This window comes from Ictidomys tridecemlineatus, chromosome 13 (assembly GCF_052094955.1).
Source record: "Ictidomys tridecemlineatus isolate mIctTri1 chromosome 13, mIctTri1.hap1, whole genome shotgun sequence".
Lineage (NCBI taxonomy): Eukaryota > Metazoa > Chordata > Mammalia > Rodentia > Sciuridae > Ictidomys > Ictidomys tridecemlineatus.
The window spans coordinates 57,209,499-57,226,999 of NC_135489.1; the positions used below are offsets into that span (position 1 = coordinate 57,209,499).

Sequence of the window (17,501 nt, forward strand, 5' to 3'; positions counted from 1 at the left end):
CGGCGCGCCGCCCGGGACGCCAGGCCTGAGCTCGGGCGCGCGCACGCTGTGCGTCTCGGGCTCGCTCGGAGTATCGCTTGGCGCGGCCGGGGAAAGGCGAATAGTTTAGTCAGCCATGTTCTTCTCCTTGGTGTTCCGGGCCCGGGCGGCAGGCCTCACCGCCCCGTGGGTAAGGAGGCTCGGGATAAGCCTGGGCACTGCCGCCACCCTTCTCCCACTTATTGTGCCTCCCCTAGTTTGGGGCACAGGAGGACCTTGGGCTCTGGACCGATCAGCAGGCGGCGGCAAGGACACTGCGGCCTTGGCCCTGTCCAAAGCGTTTGCAGCTTCACACAGAGTGAAGAAGCCCGAGGGAGGGTCGGCAACAGTAGCTGCCGCGGGTGCGTGGCTTCCCCCTCCAAACTGGGAAGTGTACGCCTAATTTGGTCAGAGTACAGGAGGGCAGGGCTACCGATGGATTTTGTTGGTTTGCTTTAGTGCGGAACCTAGGCCTGCCCTCGGCTGGTCGGGCCGTATCCAAGACCTCCGGATCTCAGGAAAGAGGCACGTTACACATAAAGTCTATCGATGGCGTTACTGTGGGGTTACAGCATACCGGAGAAAACTCTGGCTCCTTTGCTGAAGGTTGAGTTTCTTTAGGTCTAGATAAGGGTGACTGCAGTTGTGCTTCGATATTGGAAATGCTCAGTAAATAATCGTTATCAATCTAAGTGCGAAAAAAAAACTCAACTGCACCCAATTAAAAAATGTAGAATTTCGGTGGTCTTTGAGGTTCAAGTACATATAAGTTGAATTGCAAAGAAGCACTCAAGTTAGTTAATGCAGATTCCAGAAATGATGATTGTAATAGCAGGTCATTTACTGGGGGGGGGGGGAAGCCTAATTTGCCTTTGGTCAGTTTTTTTTTTTTCTAGAAATGAAGAAGAAAGATTGAGCCAGTTTTCAGCAAAAGAGAGGCAGATAACATATTAATTCACGACCGTAGAGTTAGATAAGAATTTGGATGGTATCTTCACTGCCTTTTGTAGCTATATGGCCTTGGGCTGTTAATGTTTCCTTAGAGGTAAAATGGGAATATTTCCATTTATATCTTTCAGTTAATATTTGAGTAGGTCATGTTCTGCTGGGTGCAGGTTACTGTGTATAATAGTATTGATACATTTGGTTACTATTTTATGTGTTTGCCAAATGCAGTATTAATAAGCATCTACATTTTACATCTCATTTTTGGGATCCTACTGTTTTTTTTCCCTTATTACAGATTATAAACGGACTTAATCTCTGTTATTGTGGAATTGATAATGTAAATATGATACAGTTAAAAAAAAAAAACAAAAACAACAATGTTAGAAATCTGAATGGGGCCATCCAATTTAGTTTGAAGGTGGGATAAGATTTTTCCTGGAGGTAATATTAACAGAGTGGGGAAAAGTCAGGAGGAGGTAATCTAGGTGGACAGGGCAGCATGAAAAAAGACTTATTGATGTTGGCAAGAGAAAGATTGGTATGTATGAGCAGCCAACTCTACTGTTGCTGTTAAGGCTAGTTTTCTAATAAAATGAGAGAGGGGCATTGGCCAGACCTTGAAGCTCCTTGCATTCTGCTATTCTAAATCCGATTTTATGTTGGAGGTAGGGAGGAGTCAGTGAAAGGTTTTAGAATAAAGGGATATAGTCAGGTTTCGGTTTTGTATAGGTCACTGAATGGGACTGAGGGTGGAATGGGTTTGACTGGAGATAGAAACAGGGAGGCTACATCCATAAGAGGCTTGCAGAACCCTAGATGAAAGATGAGGATCAGACCTTGTCTGCCATTAGGAAAACAGAAATAAGAATACCCATTGATTTCTTTTATTTTGAGGCAACTGGGATTAGAGGTGTAAAAAGGGTTAGAGATTTTTAACACTGAAAAAAAGGGACTTTGGATATTTTTTCATGTTTTATGTTAGTATTTGCAACTTTTTAATTTTTACAAGTAATACCTCAATTAGTTTGTGTTCAATAAATATTTTTTGACAAGTTTAATTTTTTATTATGCAAGTAATATATTGCTGGAAAAACAGTATTGGGAGTAGCAAATAGAATAAGCTAAAAAAATATAAACCACCCTATAGTCTCATCAACCTGAAAATTACCACTGTTAACATTTTGATGTCTGCAATTTCAGACTTTATAATTTTTTTATATACAAAATCAAAAGGTACTAGTCATGTGGTTTTTCCTCATAATTTTGATCAACTTATCAGTTGACATTACTGTCATTTTAATGCTGTATATTATTTTATCATGAGGAGATTCTATAACTTTACATAGCCAGGCTATTTAAACTTTTTACAGATAGTAAAGAATGAACTTAGCTTCTTAAGAGAAATCTTGACCATTTACATTTTCAAAAAAATTTACTATCATTATTTCTGCCATGTTAGCCAGCCACTAATCTGTTCAGCTAAAAGTTTCTCAGCTAATAGTTGCCTAAAAAAATGCCTATGGCTAGGGGGTGTAGTTTAGTATTGGAGCTCTTGCCTACAAGCCAGCGTCCCATCACTGCACACTGGCACACATACCCCTACCCACTCAAACCCAGAATTTAATACCAATCTGTTTGAGCTTCATTTTTTTTTCTCTGTTAAGGTGGATTAACACCACAATGGAAGATTGTAAGAATTGACTAAAAATTATAGTGTGATATTTTATAGCAATAGACATGACACAGACTTATTCCTCTCTTTCCTTTAATAATTACATGTCAGTTTTTGTAATGTTGACACCACTTCAAACTCGGAACTATTTCATTCTGGAACTACTACTTTTGGTTTGGTAGTGAGAGTTATGGTGGCATTTTCAAATATTGTGCTTTTTCATTCATTGAGGATATTTTTCTTTATGTCTGTAATGATGGTTATTGCTACTTTTGAAATTGTTGTCTGATAATTGTTCTTTTTCCTTTGAAAATAGGTTGTGTTCCCCTTCCCCAATCATATTGAATAATCTTGAACATTGTGAAAAATGTAGAGGCTCTAGGTGCTGTTTTTTTCCTCCAAAGACTGTCTTTTGTTGTTGCTTGTGGTGAGCAGTAGATGAAATATTGACTCAGTTCTCTTAGTTGGGCTGCTTGAAGTTTGCTGCATGCACAGGGCTCAGTCAGAGATAAGTACAGTTATATGTGGTGCTTCCCTATTTTGGTACTTCATTTTCTGAAGTTTCCCACTTGCTCAGACTCTCCTTTGGTCCTTCAAACCAGTTAAACTGAATGTTTTCTCTTGGTTTGAGCTGTCCAGCAGTAGTGGCAAACTAGGGGCTTTGTCTTCAGGCTAAAAGATGTAAAGAAAAAAAAAAAACAAATCTTACTGGCTTTTGTTTCTTCTGAATATAGACTCTCTGCTCTGTGTGTGTGTGTGTGTGTGTGTGTGTGTGTGTGTGTGTGTGTGTGTGTGTGTGTCTATCTTTGGTTGTTCTCCAATACCTTCAGAAGTTGTTTTTTTTTTTTAAACATTTTGCTCAGTGTTTGTAAGTCTATAGTTGTTACCAGTGGTTTGGCTTAATATATCTACTTGGTTATGCTAGAAGTATGCCACCTTCCATGACAATGTTTTCATTCAAATTTTTTTTAAAAAGTTTTTTTAGTTGGACACAATAATTTTATTTATTTATTTTTTATGTGGTGCTGAGGATTGAACCCAGTGCCTTACACATGCTAGGCAAGTGCTCCACCACTGAGCCACAACCGCAGCCTCTTTCTTTTTTAATTTTTAAGTTGTGTGGAATGAAATGTTTTCCCAATTGCATTAGAGATTCTTAACCCTAATTTTGTATTATACCAAGGGATTTCCATTTTGGCTTAAGGATTCTAGAGTTCTCTTTTTAATATGAGCAAATCTTCCCAAATATTATATAGAATGCTCTTTATATAATATTTAGGAAGATTGTATAAAGAGCATTCTATACAATATATAGAATGTATAGAAAACCATTCTATATATTGTATAGAATGTATAGAATACCATTCTATATATTGTATAGAATGTATAGAATACCATTCTATATATTGTATAGAATATACAATATTCTATGCAATATATAGATTTGATGGTGTCAAGTCCAGATATACCCATTGTTAAAATGCATTCAGAAAACCTAACCTGTGGAATATTGTAGCTTAGCAACATAGTTCACTGTCCAGTTCACCTTCATGTTTGCATGTCTGTTTTTATTTTATTTTATTTTTTAATGACTTATTTATTTAGTTAGAGTTTGAGATTTTTACATAGTGTTTTTATTTTATTTTTTATTTTTTATCTTTCTTTCTGAAATTGCTCAGGTGTACCAAGGGACATTGTTATATACGGTGAAGATCTAAGTTTAATAGGTGCTGTAATAATAGAAGGCTGTGCCAGTGTGCTCAGAGGCTATGGAAATGATTTCATTATACTTAGGGAAAAGAGATGGAGTTAGGAGCTGTAGAGATTAAGAAGAGGTTAACTTTGTCATGATGGTTGTCATGATGGATGTCATGATGGAAATATAAAATGAGAGTATTAGGTCTAGGTGAAGGACAGTGAAGTAGAATGGAGAAAGAAAAATCACCTTAGAAGTTGAGATAGGAAAGGATCATAAAGGGCTTGGTATATATCATACCACAAGGTTTAAATTTTATTCTGTATGCAGTGGACATTTTTAAGTAGATCAGTAGCATAATCAGATTGATTCCACCACTAGGACCCCCAAATCCCTTCTCCATTGTAATTTTGGTAACAACCTCTAGAGATGTAGAGACAGATGAGACTGGAAGGTAGGGGACCAGTTAGAAGGTTACTGTAGTAATCTAGGAGAGAAATAAGAAAAATTTGAATGGGGATATAAGCATGGAAAATGGAGGGGTAGGAATACCAATTTAAAAATTTGTACAGGTAAAATGGATAGAATTTGATGATTGATCAGTGAGAAAGAAAAGAGGATTCTGAAGTGTTTTTCGTGGTGACAGTGTAGGATATTATCTCTAATGCCTATCTAATGTTGAAATACCATGGGCCTGAAAAATACTTTGTTACATCCTTTTCTGATTGAGATGAGGAATCATTTTTAAAAGTTAGTAGAAATTGACATAAAGGTAGGAAAATGTAGACATAAAATTACATTTCTCTAAATAAAGAAGTGTTAATCAGTTATCTTGGGGTTCAGTATAAAGGCCACCCTCTTGATAATCTCACAGGTAAGAGGGTACTTAAGTCACTTATTTGTAAAAGTACTTGACCCATCTACATATTATTTCTGGTAGCGAAGCAGCTGTTTGGGATTAAGTTGCAGAATTATGTAACTATCATGGTGAGTGACAAAAGTTTAATTTTACCAGCACAGTAAAAGTATACATTATGGCAGGGGTGTGAATTGGGAAATGCTACTTATAAGCCATGATTTATGACTCAGAAAGATGATCTTGTTATTATCGGTTTAATGTACTGTAATGGTAAAATATAGATGATTGATAGACTGTAGGAAATATAAAAACATTATAATTTTTAATGTATAATACAATACACTAATATTAATATAATACACAAGACTATTGCACAGGTTTTAGTCCTTCTTTAGCTCAAGGATAGCATAATGAAGGTACAAAATGTCTAGAAGAGGGTAACCAAAATCCAGCTTGTTAGCTCCTGTATGAGGATAGAATCTTTGACTACCTGAAGGGAAAGCAAAGACAAAATCTTAAAGATGAGAATGTGCAGACTTGTTAACTCAATTACAAAACAACAGTAGGTTACTGGGAAGAAAGATTTTAGCACTTGTCCTACTCAAGCTCAGGAGACATTTTGATGAGGGGAAAAAGATCTTTTTCTGTCTCAAATCTCCAGTTGAGAGTTTTGTTTTTGTTTTTTTGTACTGGCAGTTGAACCCAGGGTCACTTAACCACCGAGCCACATCCCCAGTCCTTTTTCTAGTTTAAGATAGGGTCTTGCTAAGTAATTTAGGGCCTTGATAAATTGCTGAATTACTATCCTGCCTCAGCCTCCTAAACTGCTGGGATTACAGGTGTGCACCATTGGAAGCTTTTATGAGAGGGAGACATAATGGGACAAAGGCAGGGAATATACATAGATTTAGCTAGACTATGTTAATAAGAAACATGTCACAGTCTCAGTTTCCCTGGAATCCTTCTATGTCAAGGGGCCAGTTCTAAGGTTTTATTCTTAGCATAAGAAAGTTTGGGATGTAGAAAAGTAATTGCTTTTAATTTTAAAGGGGTTCTGTATTTTAGTAGTAGTTGATGATTAAAGTGTTTATTTATTTATGTTTTGGGTGGTTCTGGGATCGAATCAAGGGTCTTTGCATGCTAGACAGGTACTCTGATATTGAGTTATATCTCCATCCCCCAAAAGAAAATATTTTTGATTCTAATAAAAGAATGCAGTTGTGTCTAGGGGATCTCATGTTTGCACCATGAGAAAATTAGTTTGGAAAGTACAGATATGTCATACTGTCTTTCAGATTTGATAGTGATAGAATGTATCTTTAGTCTTTTGTGGTGTGAAGAGGGAAATTTCTTAAAATCACTGACTATACCTTATTCCAAAGATTCCAGGTTGGAAAAGATTATCTCATTCTTGTTCTTGGATTCATTATCACTTTGAAGATTATTAGTAAAATCCATGAACTGTGAGCTAGAATATATATTAAATACAGTGTACCTTAAAGTAGTGAGTTCCAAACCTGATGAAAAGATTGAGTTAGATGTTTTAAGAATGCTCAAACTCCTCCTGGGTTACAGTTTTCTTAATTTAAACAAATACAGGTTAAGTATCATTTTCTGAAAATCTGAAATTTGAAATGCTCTAAAATCCCAAAACTTTTTGATACTTGTAAAGTTTTAGTTTTTCAGATTAGAGATGCTTAGCTGAAAGATCTATACAAGAATTTCAAAATCTGTAAAACTCCAAAATCTGAAATACTTCTGATCCCAAGGATTTCTAATATAGGAAATTCAGCATGAACATGGTCTTTGAGTATTAACCCTTAAGTACTAGAAAATAAAGCAATTTGAATGTATACAACATTTATTTGTGTTTTAGGTTTTACCATGTAATTCCTGAGGCCCCAAATCTGAGATCATTTGAATTTTTTTTTAAAGAGAGAGAGAATTTTTTTAATATTTATTTTTTAGTTTTCTGTGGACACAACATCTTTATGTTTATGTGGTGCTGAGGATCGAACCCAGCGCCCGGCGCATGCAGGCGAGTGTGCTATCCCTTGAGCCACATCCCCAGCCCAAAATTTTTAAAATGAATATTTTCTCTAGGTACCAAAATCTAGGTGCATAGTGAGCAACTTGCCTTAGGTTAATAGTTGTTGGTATAGATGAGACAGAGTCCAGGTCCACTGACTAAAATGATGTCTTAACATTTTATTTCTATAAATTATTCTTGTCCTTAGAACAATTGGTGTTACTTGTTTACATGCTGTGCTTTACATATGTAAAAAATACTTTCTTTAATTTATGGTCAAGATGTCTGGAAATAATGTTTAATATGGTTATCTTAATTTGTACTGCACCATACTTGTACGTCTGGGCTTTTCATATAGCTTTTCTGTATTACAAAATTAGCCAGATTTTATTTGATGATTTTCATAGTGTGGGGAAGTTCACTTATATTTATTTATTACATTTATTACATTTAATTTCTTAGTTAAATTCTCAATGGCACTTTGTCTGAAGGGTATTTGTAAAACTGTTCTTATATATATTTGAAAGTATAGCATAACTTAAAACTATAATTTTTCTTTTCTGTTAAAATGGTATAGTAATAGTTCCTATCTGGTAAATGTGCTGTGAGGAGTAAATAAGTTATATATAGTATTTATAAAATTTATAGCAGAGTATTTGATGCAGGGTAAGCATTTGTATTATGATTGTCCTTGAAATAGATATCACAATTATTAATAAACTCAGCAGTGACTTTGTTGAAAAAACTTTTTTTTTTAATTGTGAAAATATCTACTGTGAATGTATCATGGACATTAACTTTTTGGGGAGCTTTTTATTCTGTTGCTTGAGCTATTATTACCCTAAGCTACCCTATTACTATAGGGTAGCTTAGGGTAATAAGTTAGCAAAGTTGTAAACAGTGTGAAGAGAGTATGGAAGGATCCCACAGCACTTTGAAACAACTGGGAGATTTTTCACATGTGTACTTTGACCCTGCTCAAGTGAACATATCTTTGTGAGTTTAATCTGTAAATGTGAGGGATTGTTTGAAATATGGTATATAGTCCTTGCCTGAGTTGGCTGACAATAAAGGAAAAGATTGTTTTTCATTTACTTGTTAGTCTTACCTAATGAAGTTAATGAGTCTTTCAGTTTTTTCTTTCAGCTTTCTTGTCCCTTATTAAGTTCTCCTGGCTAAATGTTCTTTTATAATTCAAATATATGATAGACCTCAAATGTGAGTTGAGCAACAATACTACTGCTTGAGCAACACAGGAAACTCAGAAGAAGAAGAGGACCCATCAAAACATCATTAAGCGATCTATATTCAGGGAGAATATAAAATATTACTTATTTTTTGTCATTTTGAGCTTTGGTGTTGATGTACATAACAGTAAGAGGGAAAGGCTAGAAGAAAGAGCATAGGACTTAAGCCTGAGCTCAAAATCCTTCTCGGTCAGTCACTGTGGTATGAGACAAAATTATTGTCACTGAGCCTGAGTTCCTTTTTCTTTTTAGATGTAGATGGACAAAATACCTTTATTTGTTTTATGTGGTGCTGGGGTTTGAACCCAGTACCTCACACATGCTAGGCAAGTGCTCTACCACTGAGCTGCAACCCCAGCCCTGAGCCTGAGTTTCTTTAAATGTAAAATGGAAATAATAACTAACCATAGGTTTTTGAGGAGTCATTGAACAAAATATATAGAAGGGCTTGATGCTGAGCCAGTTTAGGAAAAGAATAAGGTGCAATATTCTGTGCCATATATCAGGTTATTTACTTGTTTAGTTAAAAAAAAGTTATTTGGACTTTCAATTGGAGTTCATTAATTAATTGGAATTTTGTTGAGGTATAGCTATTTCCAAACCCAGTGAGAAACTACAGAGAAAAAATTATACTCTAGTTCAAGGGAGTCCTGGAATAGAACTCTGCTTATTCTCCAAATCAGTCTAGTCTAGGTTAAGTTCCTCTACCCCCTGCCAATTCTAAGGCTGGTTGGTTCTTATGTGCCTCTTTATTACTGAGTAAAACTGAGTTTAAATAGCCAGTTAAGGTAGTGTATGTATGTTAATTCAAACTTTTAAAATATTTTCCTTATTTCTTTATTTAAAAGTGGTCTGACAGGAATATTATAGTGAATATAAAATAGGTGACATTCCTAAATGTAGAAAAAAACAGGGCAGCTTTAAAAAGATGTATATAAAACCTGCACGGATGAGCAAGTTTGTGCCAGTTGAAAAAAATTGAGGGCTTAATGTTTACCAATTTATCCTCACTATTTTGCTTACTTCTTTCATTTTAAATATATTATCTGAACCATTTTTCTATAGTTTTTGAAGAGGTCAGTTTCAGGTATTGAAATTGAAGTTAATTTGCTCAAATACTCTCCTTATACAAACGTACGTGTGTGTGTGTGTGTGTGTGTGTATATGTGGGGTATGTGTATGTATATATATTTATATACAGTGTGTGTGTGTGTGTGTGTGTGTGTGTGTGTGTGTGTGTATTTTTTTCAGGTTTTCTACAGGACTAGGAGAAGATTGGCAATTATGTAAAAAACCTAATTGTAAAAAACATTAACATACATCTTTCTTTCTAAATTAGAGCATTATAAGCCAAGGAGGTAGGGTAGTCTTTTTCTAATCTGTCTTCCTGTATGTGAATGCCCAGCTTTCTTCTTTAATCTCCTTAGTTTCTTAGATCTTGGTTCTTTCAGAGCTCTAATATCATCACATAATTCCTTTAAATGGCAAGTAATAATGTCATAACTTTTATAGCCATAAGATCTTGGGACTTACTGTGAATTCTGCCACTAATTAATGATGAAACCTAGAGAAGTTTTTATAACTTGTTAAAATCTCTATTTTCTAATACCTTGCAGGAAATTTGAGAATTAAATAATACATTAAAAGCTTAGTTCCTGATACTTAATGATAGGTAACAATGAAAACATACTTAAGATGTGCCAGGCAATATATTAAGTAATTTACATGAAATATCTTTTTTTAACAATCCTGTGTAATACGTAGTAACTGATTTTCCAGATGAAGAAACTTGCTCTGGAGTTGAGTTTTTAACCACTTTGGTAAGTTGTCTCTCTCTAGATAGGGTATTTATGGAATATTAGTTTCCAGTGGATTGTCCCAGTTACAGATATGATGTAGACAATAATGAATTATGTTTGTTTAGAAACAATGAAATTGACATTTCCTACACTAGAACATGTTGGTGTTGGTCCTCTTTCACCTCAGCTGCCTTCGGGAATAGAGTATGTAAGATTAATTTGCATTTGCCTAATTACTGAAGCTGTTTTCAGATATTTGTTGGCCATTAGCATTTCTTCTTTTGAGAAGTATTTGTAGTTCATTTGACTTCTTATTGATTGGGTTATTGTGTTTGTATTTGTTTGGTGGTACGTTTTTGATTTCTTTATATATTCTGGATATTGATGCCCTGTTGGAATAGGAGATTTTCGTCCATTCCACAGGCTCTTTCTTTGTGCTCTTATTTCCTTTATTGTGCAGAAGCTTTTTGATTTGATGCCATCCCACTTATTTTTTTTTTGATTTTTAGTTTTATTTCTTGAGCTTTAGTAGTCTTAGTAAGGAAGTTGATGTTTGTGCCAATACGTTGGAGTATTGACCCTTTGTTTTCTTCTAGTATTTACAGAGTTTCTGGTCTAATTCCTAGGTCTTTGTTCCATTATGAGCTGAATTTTATGCATGGTGAGAGATTTGAATGTAGTTTCACTCTTTGGATATTCAGTTTTCTTAGCACCCTTTGTTAAAAATGTTGCTTTTGGCACCTTTATCAAGGATCAGATTGACTGCACCATTATAGATTTGGCTCTATATCTTCTATTCCATTGGTCCTCATATCTGTTTTCATGTTTTAGAATTTTTTTGTCAGCTACATAATATTCCAAAGTTGGCCTTTTTTATGTTTAGTAAAAATTTATATTTACAATGAACATGATAGAAGCAACATTTTTATGTAAATCTTGTCCTCATTTTAAATATTCTTTAGGATAAATTTCTAAAAGTAGAATTATTAAGTTAAAAGAAGGAAACTTTTTTAGGCTCTCCATAAATTTTATGCTAATTTTGTTTGTTTAAAAGACTGTAGCAGATTTTCCCTAATATATCAGTATGCTCATATCCCCATGTGTTTAACAAAATGAAATGTTATCTTTAAAACAAATTTGCTAGCTTGATAGCCAAAAATGTTTAAATGTTTTTAAGTACTGTTAAGTTTTTAAAACATTGACTTCTGTCAAATTTTGTTCATGATCTTTATTCTTTATTTCTGATTTTTTAAAATGTATGTATGATCTCGGCAGGCTATTAACCTCTGTCACCAAATGTGTATAAGATTTAAGAGTCATCACCATAGTTAATAGATGATAATGGGTAAACTCTCAGATGCAAAGGATTTATAGAGAAGTAGGAGTGATGACTGAACCAGAGGAAAACCTTATAAGGAGTGGGTAAAAAAGCAAATAAACAGAATATGTTAGGATTCAGAAAGGAGAGGATTGAATATTTTCCTTAATATTACTCTTGCATCAATCCTTATGAGGTCCTTTCTCTAAGAATTTAGTTAAATAACTCACTTATGTTACTCAAAAATTGTTTTTTGAGTTTTAAAACACATTCTCAGTTGAAGTGATAGCAGTGTTTTGGTTAATTTTTAAAGTTTTATACAGATATCATTGTTTTGGTATTATTTGGGAATCACAGCCTTAGTTTTATCTTTACTATTCAGGATCTAGACAGGCAGATTAGGGATATAGGAATAACCTTTTGTTTAATTCATAGATTGATCCTAGAAGCAATTTTGGGGAAACTGAATGAAAGTTTAAGAACATACAATGTTTCCTTGAATATAAGTATCACAATTTCTCTCTCTTTCTCTTTTTTAAAAAATATATATATCAATCAGAAAACATTAAGAATGGTAACAGTTGTATATCTACCAGCTACCTAAGGTCTAGGAGAAACCAACAGAGTTGAAATCCCCTTGGATGTCAGCTTGTGTTTAATGCCAGAGAGAGATTTTTGTATTTCTCTCTGATTACCCTTTCAGTTATCCTGGAACTGATATTTATCATTCCCACGTTTTATACCTATGTCTTATATTCTGTATTTAGTTTTTTTCCCTTGTTAATTAAAGCAGATGTTCCATGGAAACTTATTTCTTCAGTTGAGATAATACTTAGACCTAGAGAAAAGTTAAATATATTATTATGTTACTTTACTCCTTTTACTTTTCTGTTAACTTTCTTTGAATTGACCAATTCTTCATGAATTCCATGTTTGATTTTAATCCAATCTTTTGCCATGTGTGGTATATAGAACTCTGAATTTGTAGGATTTTAGAATAGTTGAATTACTTGAGGAGGGGAGCAGAAAGCAGAGAGAAATGAAATGTAACAGAATAATCATGTACCTTCCAAAGCAGTCATACCTTGTTTATCTGCTTGGCATCATAAATAACTTTCAGAAACTACTCATATGGCTGGAGTTTCTGAACTAATATAGTCAAATTTAAAAAGGAAGATAATGTTGACTCATTTGTACAGAGTATATGACTCATACAATACAGTATGAAAACATGTTTATGAAGATCCACATAAATGAAAGCTGGCATCCAATTTGATTCAGACAAAAGTGAAAGCTAGTAAGTTAAATGGTACATTAATTCTCCACGTGCATGCTAGCAGAGCTTAGTAGAAAGGGTATATAAATCAGTGGACATGGGTGTGGTCAGGCAAGTTAATAACCTTGCCTTTAGAGTTCCCATTTCCTTCTGCCTCTCCTGAAATAAGAGATCAGCAAGAGTAGGGTAGAAGGCCATATCTCTTAAGATCTTTTACTTTGTAATTTGAAAGTATTTTCTTTTGAAAATTTTCTTAAGGTTTATGATTTTTACTACATTTTCTTAACATTTTAAATTTCAGGGAAGACATATAAAGAATTTGCATAACACAGCTATACAGAATGGTGCTGGAGGAGCCTTGTTTGTGGTAAGTACTTAGATTTCTTTATAGTGGCAAGACTTGAAAATTTGAATTCATTGTAATATCTAAATTTGGCATGTAGCTCACTAGTAGAGTGCTTGCTTAGCATGTGCAAGACTCTAGGTTCAATTCACAGCATCACCCCCCCCCCAAAAAAAAAAAAAAACTCAAACCAGAAACACTAGTGTATTTGGTGTATGTTGGCCATTGTTGGAATTTAAATATAACTGATTCCACTACATTTCAAGAAATTATCGTTCTAACTCAGCCTCTCAAATAGAAATGTAAATTGGCACTAGAAAAACTTGAAATAGGAATTTTGATTGTTCTTTGATGAAATTACTATGAAACCTCATTTGATTCTCATCACATTTTAGATTCTTAAAAGTGAGTTATGTTGGCTAACCGAAGATTCTGAGGCTATAATTTGGGCATCCCCAAATGGCCCAAATTTGAAGCTCATGGATTTCACTAATGTAGTGAATACATTAGCATTTGGTCTTTATATTTCTGTTTCCAGGGTTTAAGTACAGGTAGAAATGTATGAACTCCCCAACTTAGTTGGACAGTTCAGAAAGTATTATGTGTCTGCTTTTTCTGACATGATGCAGTTTTCAGGGATTAGTGTTTAAAGGCCATGTAGTAGATTTGTATGATTATTTAATGTTAGTGGTATAATAAGTAGCTTCCTGTTTTGTCACCTTTGTCTAAAAACATACCATATAGGAAAGATACTTAAAATTATTATCAGAGATTGTTTTCTTTCCTCTTTATGTCCTTTTAAAAAGCAGAACTCTTAGAGTTAATGTTCAAGAGATTCAGTTTTGTATTCAGCACACATACAAAGCATTAATTGATGTGTTAATTTCAGTGTGATTCACTTAATTTCCTGTTGACATGCCATTTCTTGTCAGTTTTTCAGTAGAGCCTGCTCTGCTCTTTTAAGGAAAAGAAAGAAATCTTTTTGATATTGCTAGTTTCTGTTATGGAAAACCTAAAGCAGTGGTTCTTAACTTTTTTGACCCCAGATCCCTTTGATACTGATTGATACCCCCTCTTTAGGAAAAACACATATATGTTAAAACTCAAAATTTTGTCTTAATTTTATAAGGATTGCAATGATTGGTAATATTTTGGTAACCTAATTTAGAAGATCTGATTCCTGATGAAGTTGGATAAAATTTTTTGTTTTTCTTTTTTTTTAAAGGAAAACTACTACTTTTAACCTTTAATGTGTGCTTTCTGAAACTTTGAAAAATTTGAACTCTGCTAACTTTGGTAATCATAGTATCAAATGTATTTTAGTCATTCTTTTTGATAGTTTGACATAGGTTCTAACTAAAGCGAAGAGATTAAATGATCAGTAATAGAATAGTAATGTACAGTGCTATTCACACTTTAGAGAGAATTTTGATAATTTTGGGAAATCTTTTCTTCTTCTTTGTGTAGCACAGGGATACTCCTGAGAATAACCCAGATATCCCATTTGATTTCACACCAGAAAACTATAAGGTATGACTAAATTAATATTATAATTCATTTATAAAATATTATCTTCCAGAGTGTAAAATGGGTGCCTTTTTTTTTTTTTTTTTTTTAATACAGAGGATAGAGGCAATTGTAAAGAACTATCCAGCAGGGCATAAAGCAGCAGCTGTGCTCCCAGTCCTGGATTTGGCCCAAAGGCAGAATGGGTGGTTGCCCATCTCTGCTATGAACAAGGTACTGAATTCATTTTTGCTCTAGTTAGAAAAGCGGGGAGGATTGTGTGTGTGGTAACTTCCTTATATAGAAACCACTGATAATCATTAGTGTTGGAATCTAGCTGTTTGGAGCTCTTTAGTTATTTATATGTTTCCTTGAATACATTTATTGGTTCTCTTAATACAGAGAACTAAAGTATAGCCTTCTATTCTTGCAGGAATTAGTGAAGGCATCATGGTGAAAGAGTCTTTTTGACATTTTCCAGTTTGAGGGTCATAATAAAGGTAAAAGATCTCAAGTGTATATACTTTGGTGTCAAGATATTTTGAAAATTAATGTATTTTAAGACTAGAATTTAGGAAAAAAAAACTCACAGTGTGACCCTTAGTATTTTGCAACTTTGGTTACAGGCTATAACAAGAATCTATATAATATGTGGTATTTATGTCATCTGATTATACCATGTTAGAATCAACCTCCAGAAATGCCATGGGTGACCTACTTAATATGAAGTTGGTCTGCTCATACATATTTTAAGACTCATTTTTTTCCTAACAGTTTTTAGCAATAATCCAAATTTCAAGTTTATTCATATCCTGTTTATAAAATAACTATATTTGTGTGGTAATGTAGTATATCATTTGCAAAGCTCCATATAAAAACTACATATAATTTGATTATTATGAGAGTCACACAACTATTAAGCTATGTTATATAATGGAAAATATATTTGACTTAGAACTAAGAGATCTTTTTATTTGGGCTTACTGTCTCACTAGCAATAAAGCTTTTAAAGTCATTAAGTTATGATTTCTAAATGACAGCTGGGACTGAATTCATTCCCAATTCAGTTTATTTTCTACTTGATCAGCTATCATAGAGATTCTGCTGTACTTCATTCTTTTTATCACTTTCTGAACTTTATTTGATCATAACTGTTAGGCTAGACTGTCACCGTTTTGGGGAGAATAGAAACGTCCTCCATTTATCTAATAAAATTAAAAATAAAAATTTTAGTTTTGGTTGACTGATCTCTTACTAATACTGTATAGACCTTTAGTATTTTTTCCTCTATGAAAGCGGTTATAAAGCTAGTTTAATTAAGTACTATCCTTACTAAACAGTTTTTTTTTTCTTAATCATGTTTTTTTGGGAGCTATTGTTTTTAAAATTAGTGTATGTTTCTAATCACAGTTTTTATTTATTTGCAGAAATTTCTGTAGTCAATAATGGCAAGCTTATTAGAAGTTTGCTGAATGGCAAGCTTAGCAGAGCAATATAAAATATGTAAGAAACTAATGTGAGAACATTTAAAACATATTGTCCTGTTCTATTTAGAGTTAAATACAAGTGAGGGAAAGATAAGAAATACAGAGAATAAAACTAAGGTTCTTTCTACTTTACATTTAAGACTTCATGGTACTGTCCTACCTGCCTCCAACCCAAGAAACATTCAACCTACAAAACAAAAGAATCCAGAAGCTCACTCATTAGTTTCTTTATAGTGACTAAAGTGTAAGGAAGTGAGCAAAATTCCAGGGGTAGCTTTTCAAATTAAATAATCAGGGTCTTCCTCCAGATTTATTAAATTATTTATAGTGGTAGGGCTGTGACATGAGTATTTTGATGAGAGTGTCCCAGACTTAGCAGTTTGTCCTGGTTTAGAACTAGTGTATTTCATATCACAACTATGTCTTTCATAGGTGAGCTGAATTAGATATTTTTGAAAATATCTTTCCCTTTAGAATTCCTGATATAAAAAAGTTCAACATATTTATTATCTGAAATACTATTTAATGACCTCTTTCATATCGATATAGATATATGCATAATTTTTAAGAATGCCAGATAGCAAGCCTTCGAAAACTCAATAGACTAATGATGTTATGTCATCTAGAAAATTAAAGCCAGGATTATAATAATGATAGACCAGCCCTAACTAACAACTACAAAGCCTTGTTTTTCCATACAGACTTGCCCTAAAAGGTATGCCCTGCTGAGAAAGTGATCCCCTTAGTCCTAAAACCTAAAATCAGATATTTTCCGGCAATTCCTTGATGTGAGGGTTGGGAAGTACTAGTCTGTAAGATGTGGCTTCTGTAAAAAAGTATTGATATGAAATAAAAGTAGTTTTTTTTTTGTATTGTTCTGAAAATAGGCGGTATATACACATATAAAATTGTAGAAATATAAAATTTTATGTTTTCATATCTAAATGTAAACATACATACAAATATATGGGCCAATAGTGACCTTTTTTCTTTTGCCCTATCTTTTGCATACGTACATATCACCAAGTGACATCAAGCTTCTTTGAAAAATTAATGAAAAGCTTGAATTACATCTAAGAGTTTGAAATGATCAAAATAGAAATTCTAATAATACAATATCATTTTGAGGACCAGGTCTATAATACTGTATAGACCTTTAGTATTTTTTCCTCTATGAAAGTGGTTATAAAGCTAGTTTAATTAAGTACTATCCTTACTACTCAGTATATATAGACAACTATAACAACTCTATTAGGTTCTGTGGACTCTTTGTGGTTTAAGTTGTTTCTAAGAATTCCAGGGC

The 17,501-nt window shown here is 33.7% G+C and overlaps 1 protein-coding gene across 1 annotated transcript in view; it reads left to right on the plus strand.

Moving 5' to 3' along the window:
* Positions 1–7: 7 nt before the first annotated feature.
* Positions 8–17,501, plus strand: part of Ndufv2 (NADH:ubiquinone oxidoreductase core subunit V2) — a 30,165-nt gene continuing 12,671 nt past the window's right edge. Inside the window, exons 1-4 of the mRNA XM_005337012.4 lie at positions 8–169; positions 13,164–13,229; positions 14,673–14,735; positions 14,829–14,945. Coding sequence (XP_005337069.1) covers positions 116–169; positions 13,164–13,229; positions 14,673–14,735; positions 14,829–14,945 — 300 coding nt within the window. The 5' untranslated portion in view covers positions 8–115. The remainder of the gene's footprint in view (positions 170–13,163; positions 13,230–14,672; positions 14,736–14,828; positions 14,946–17,501) is intronic.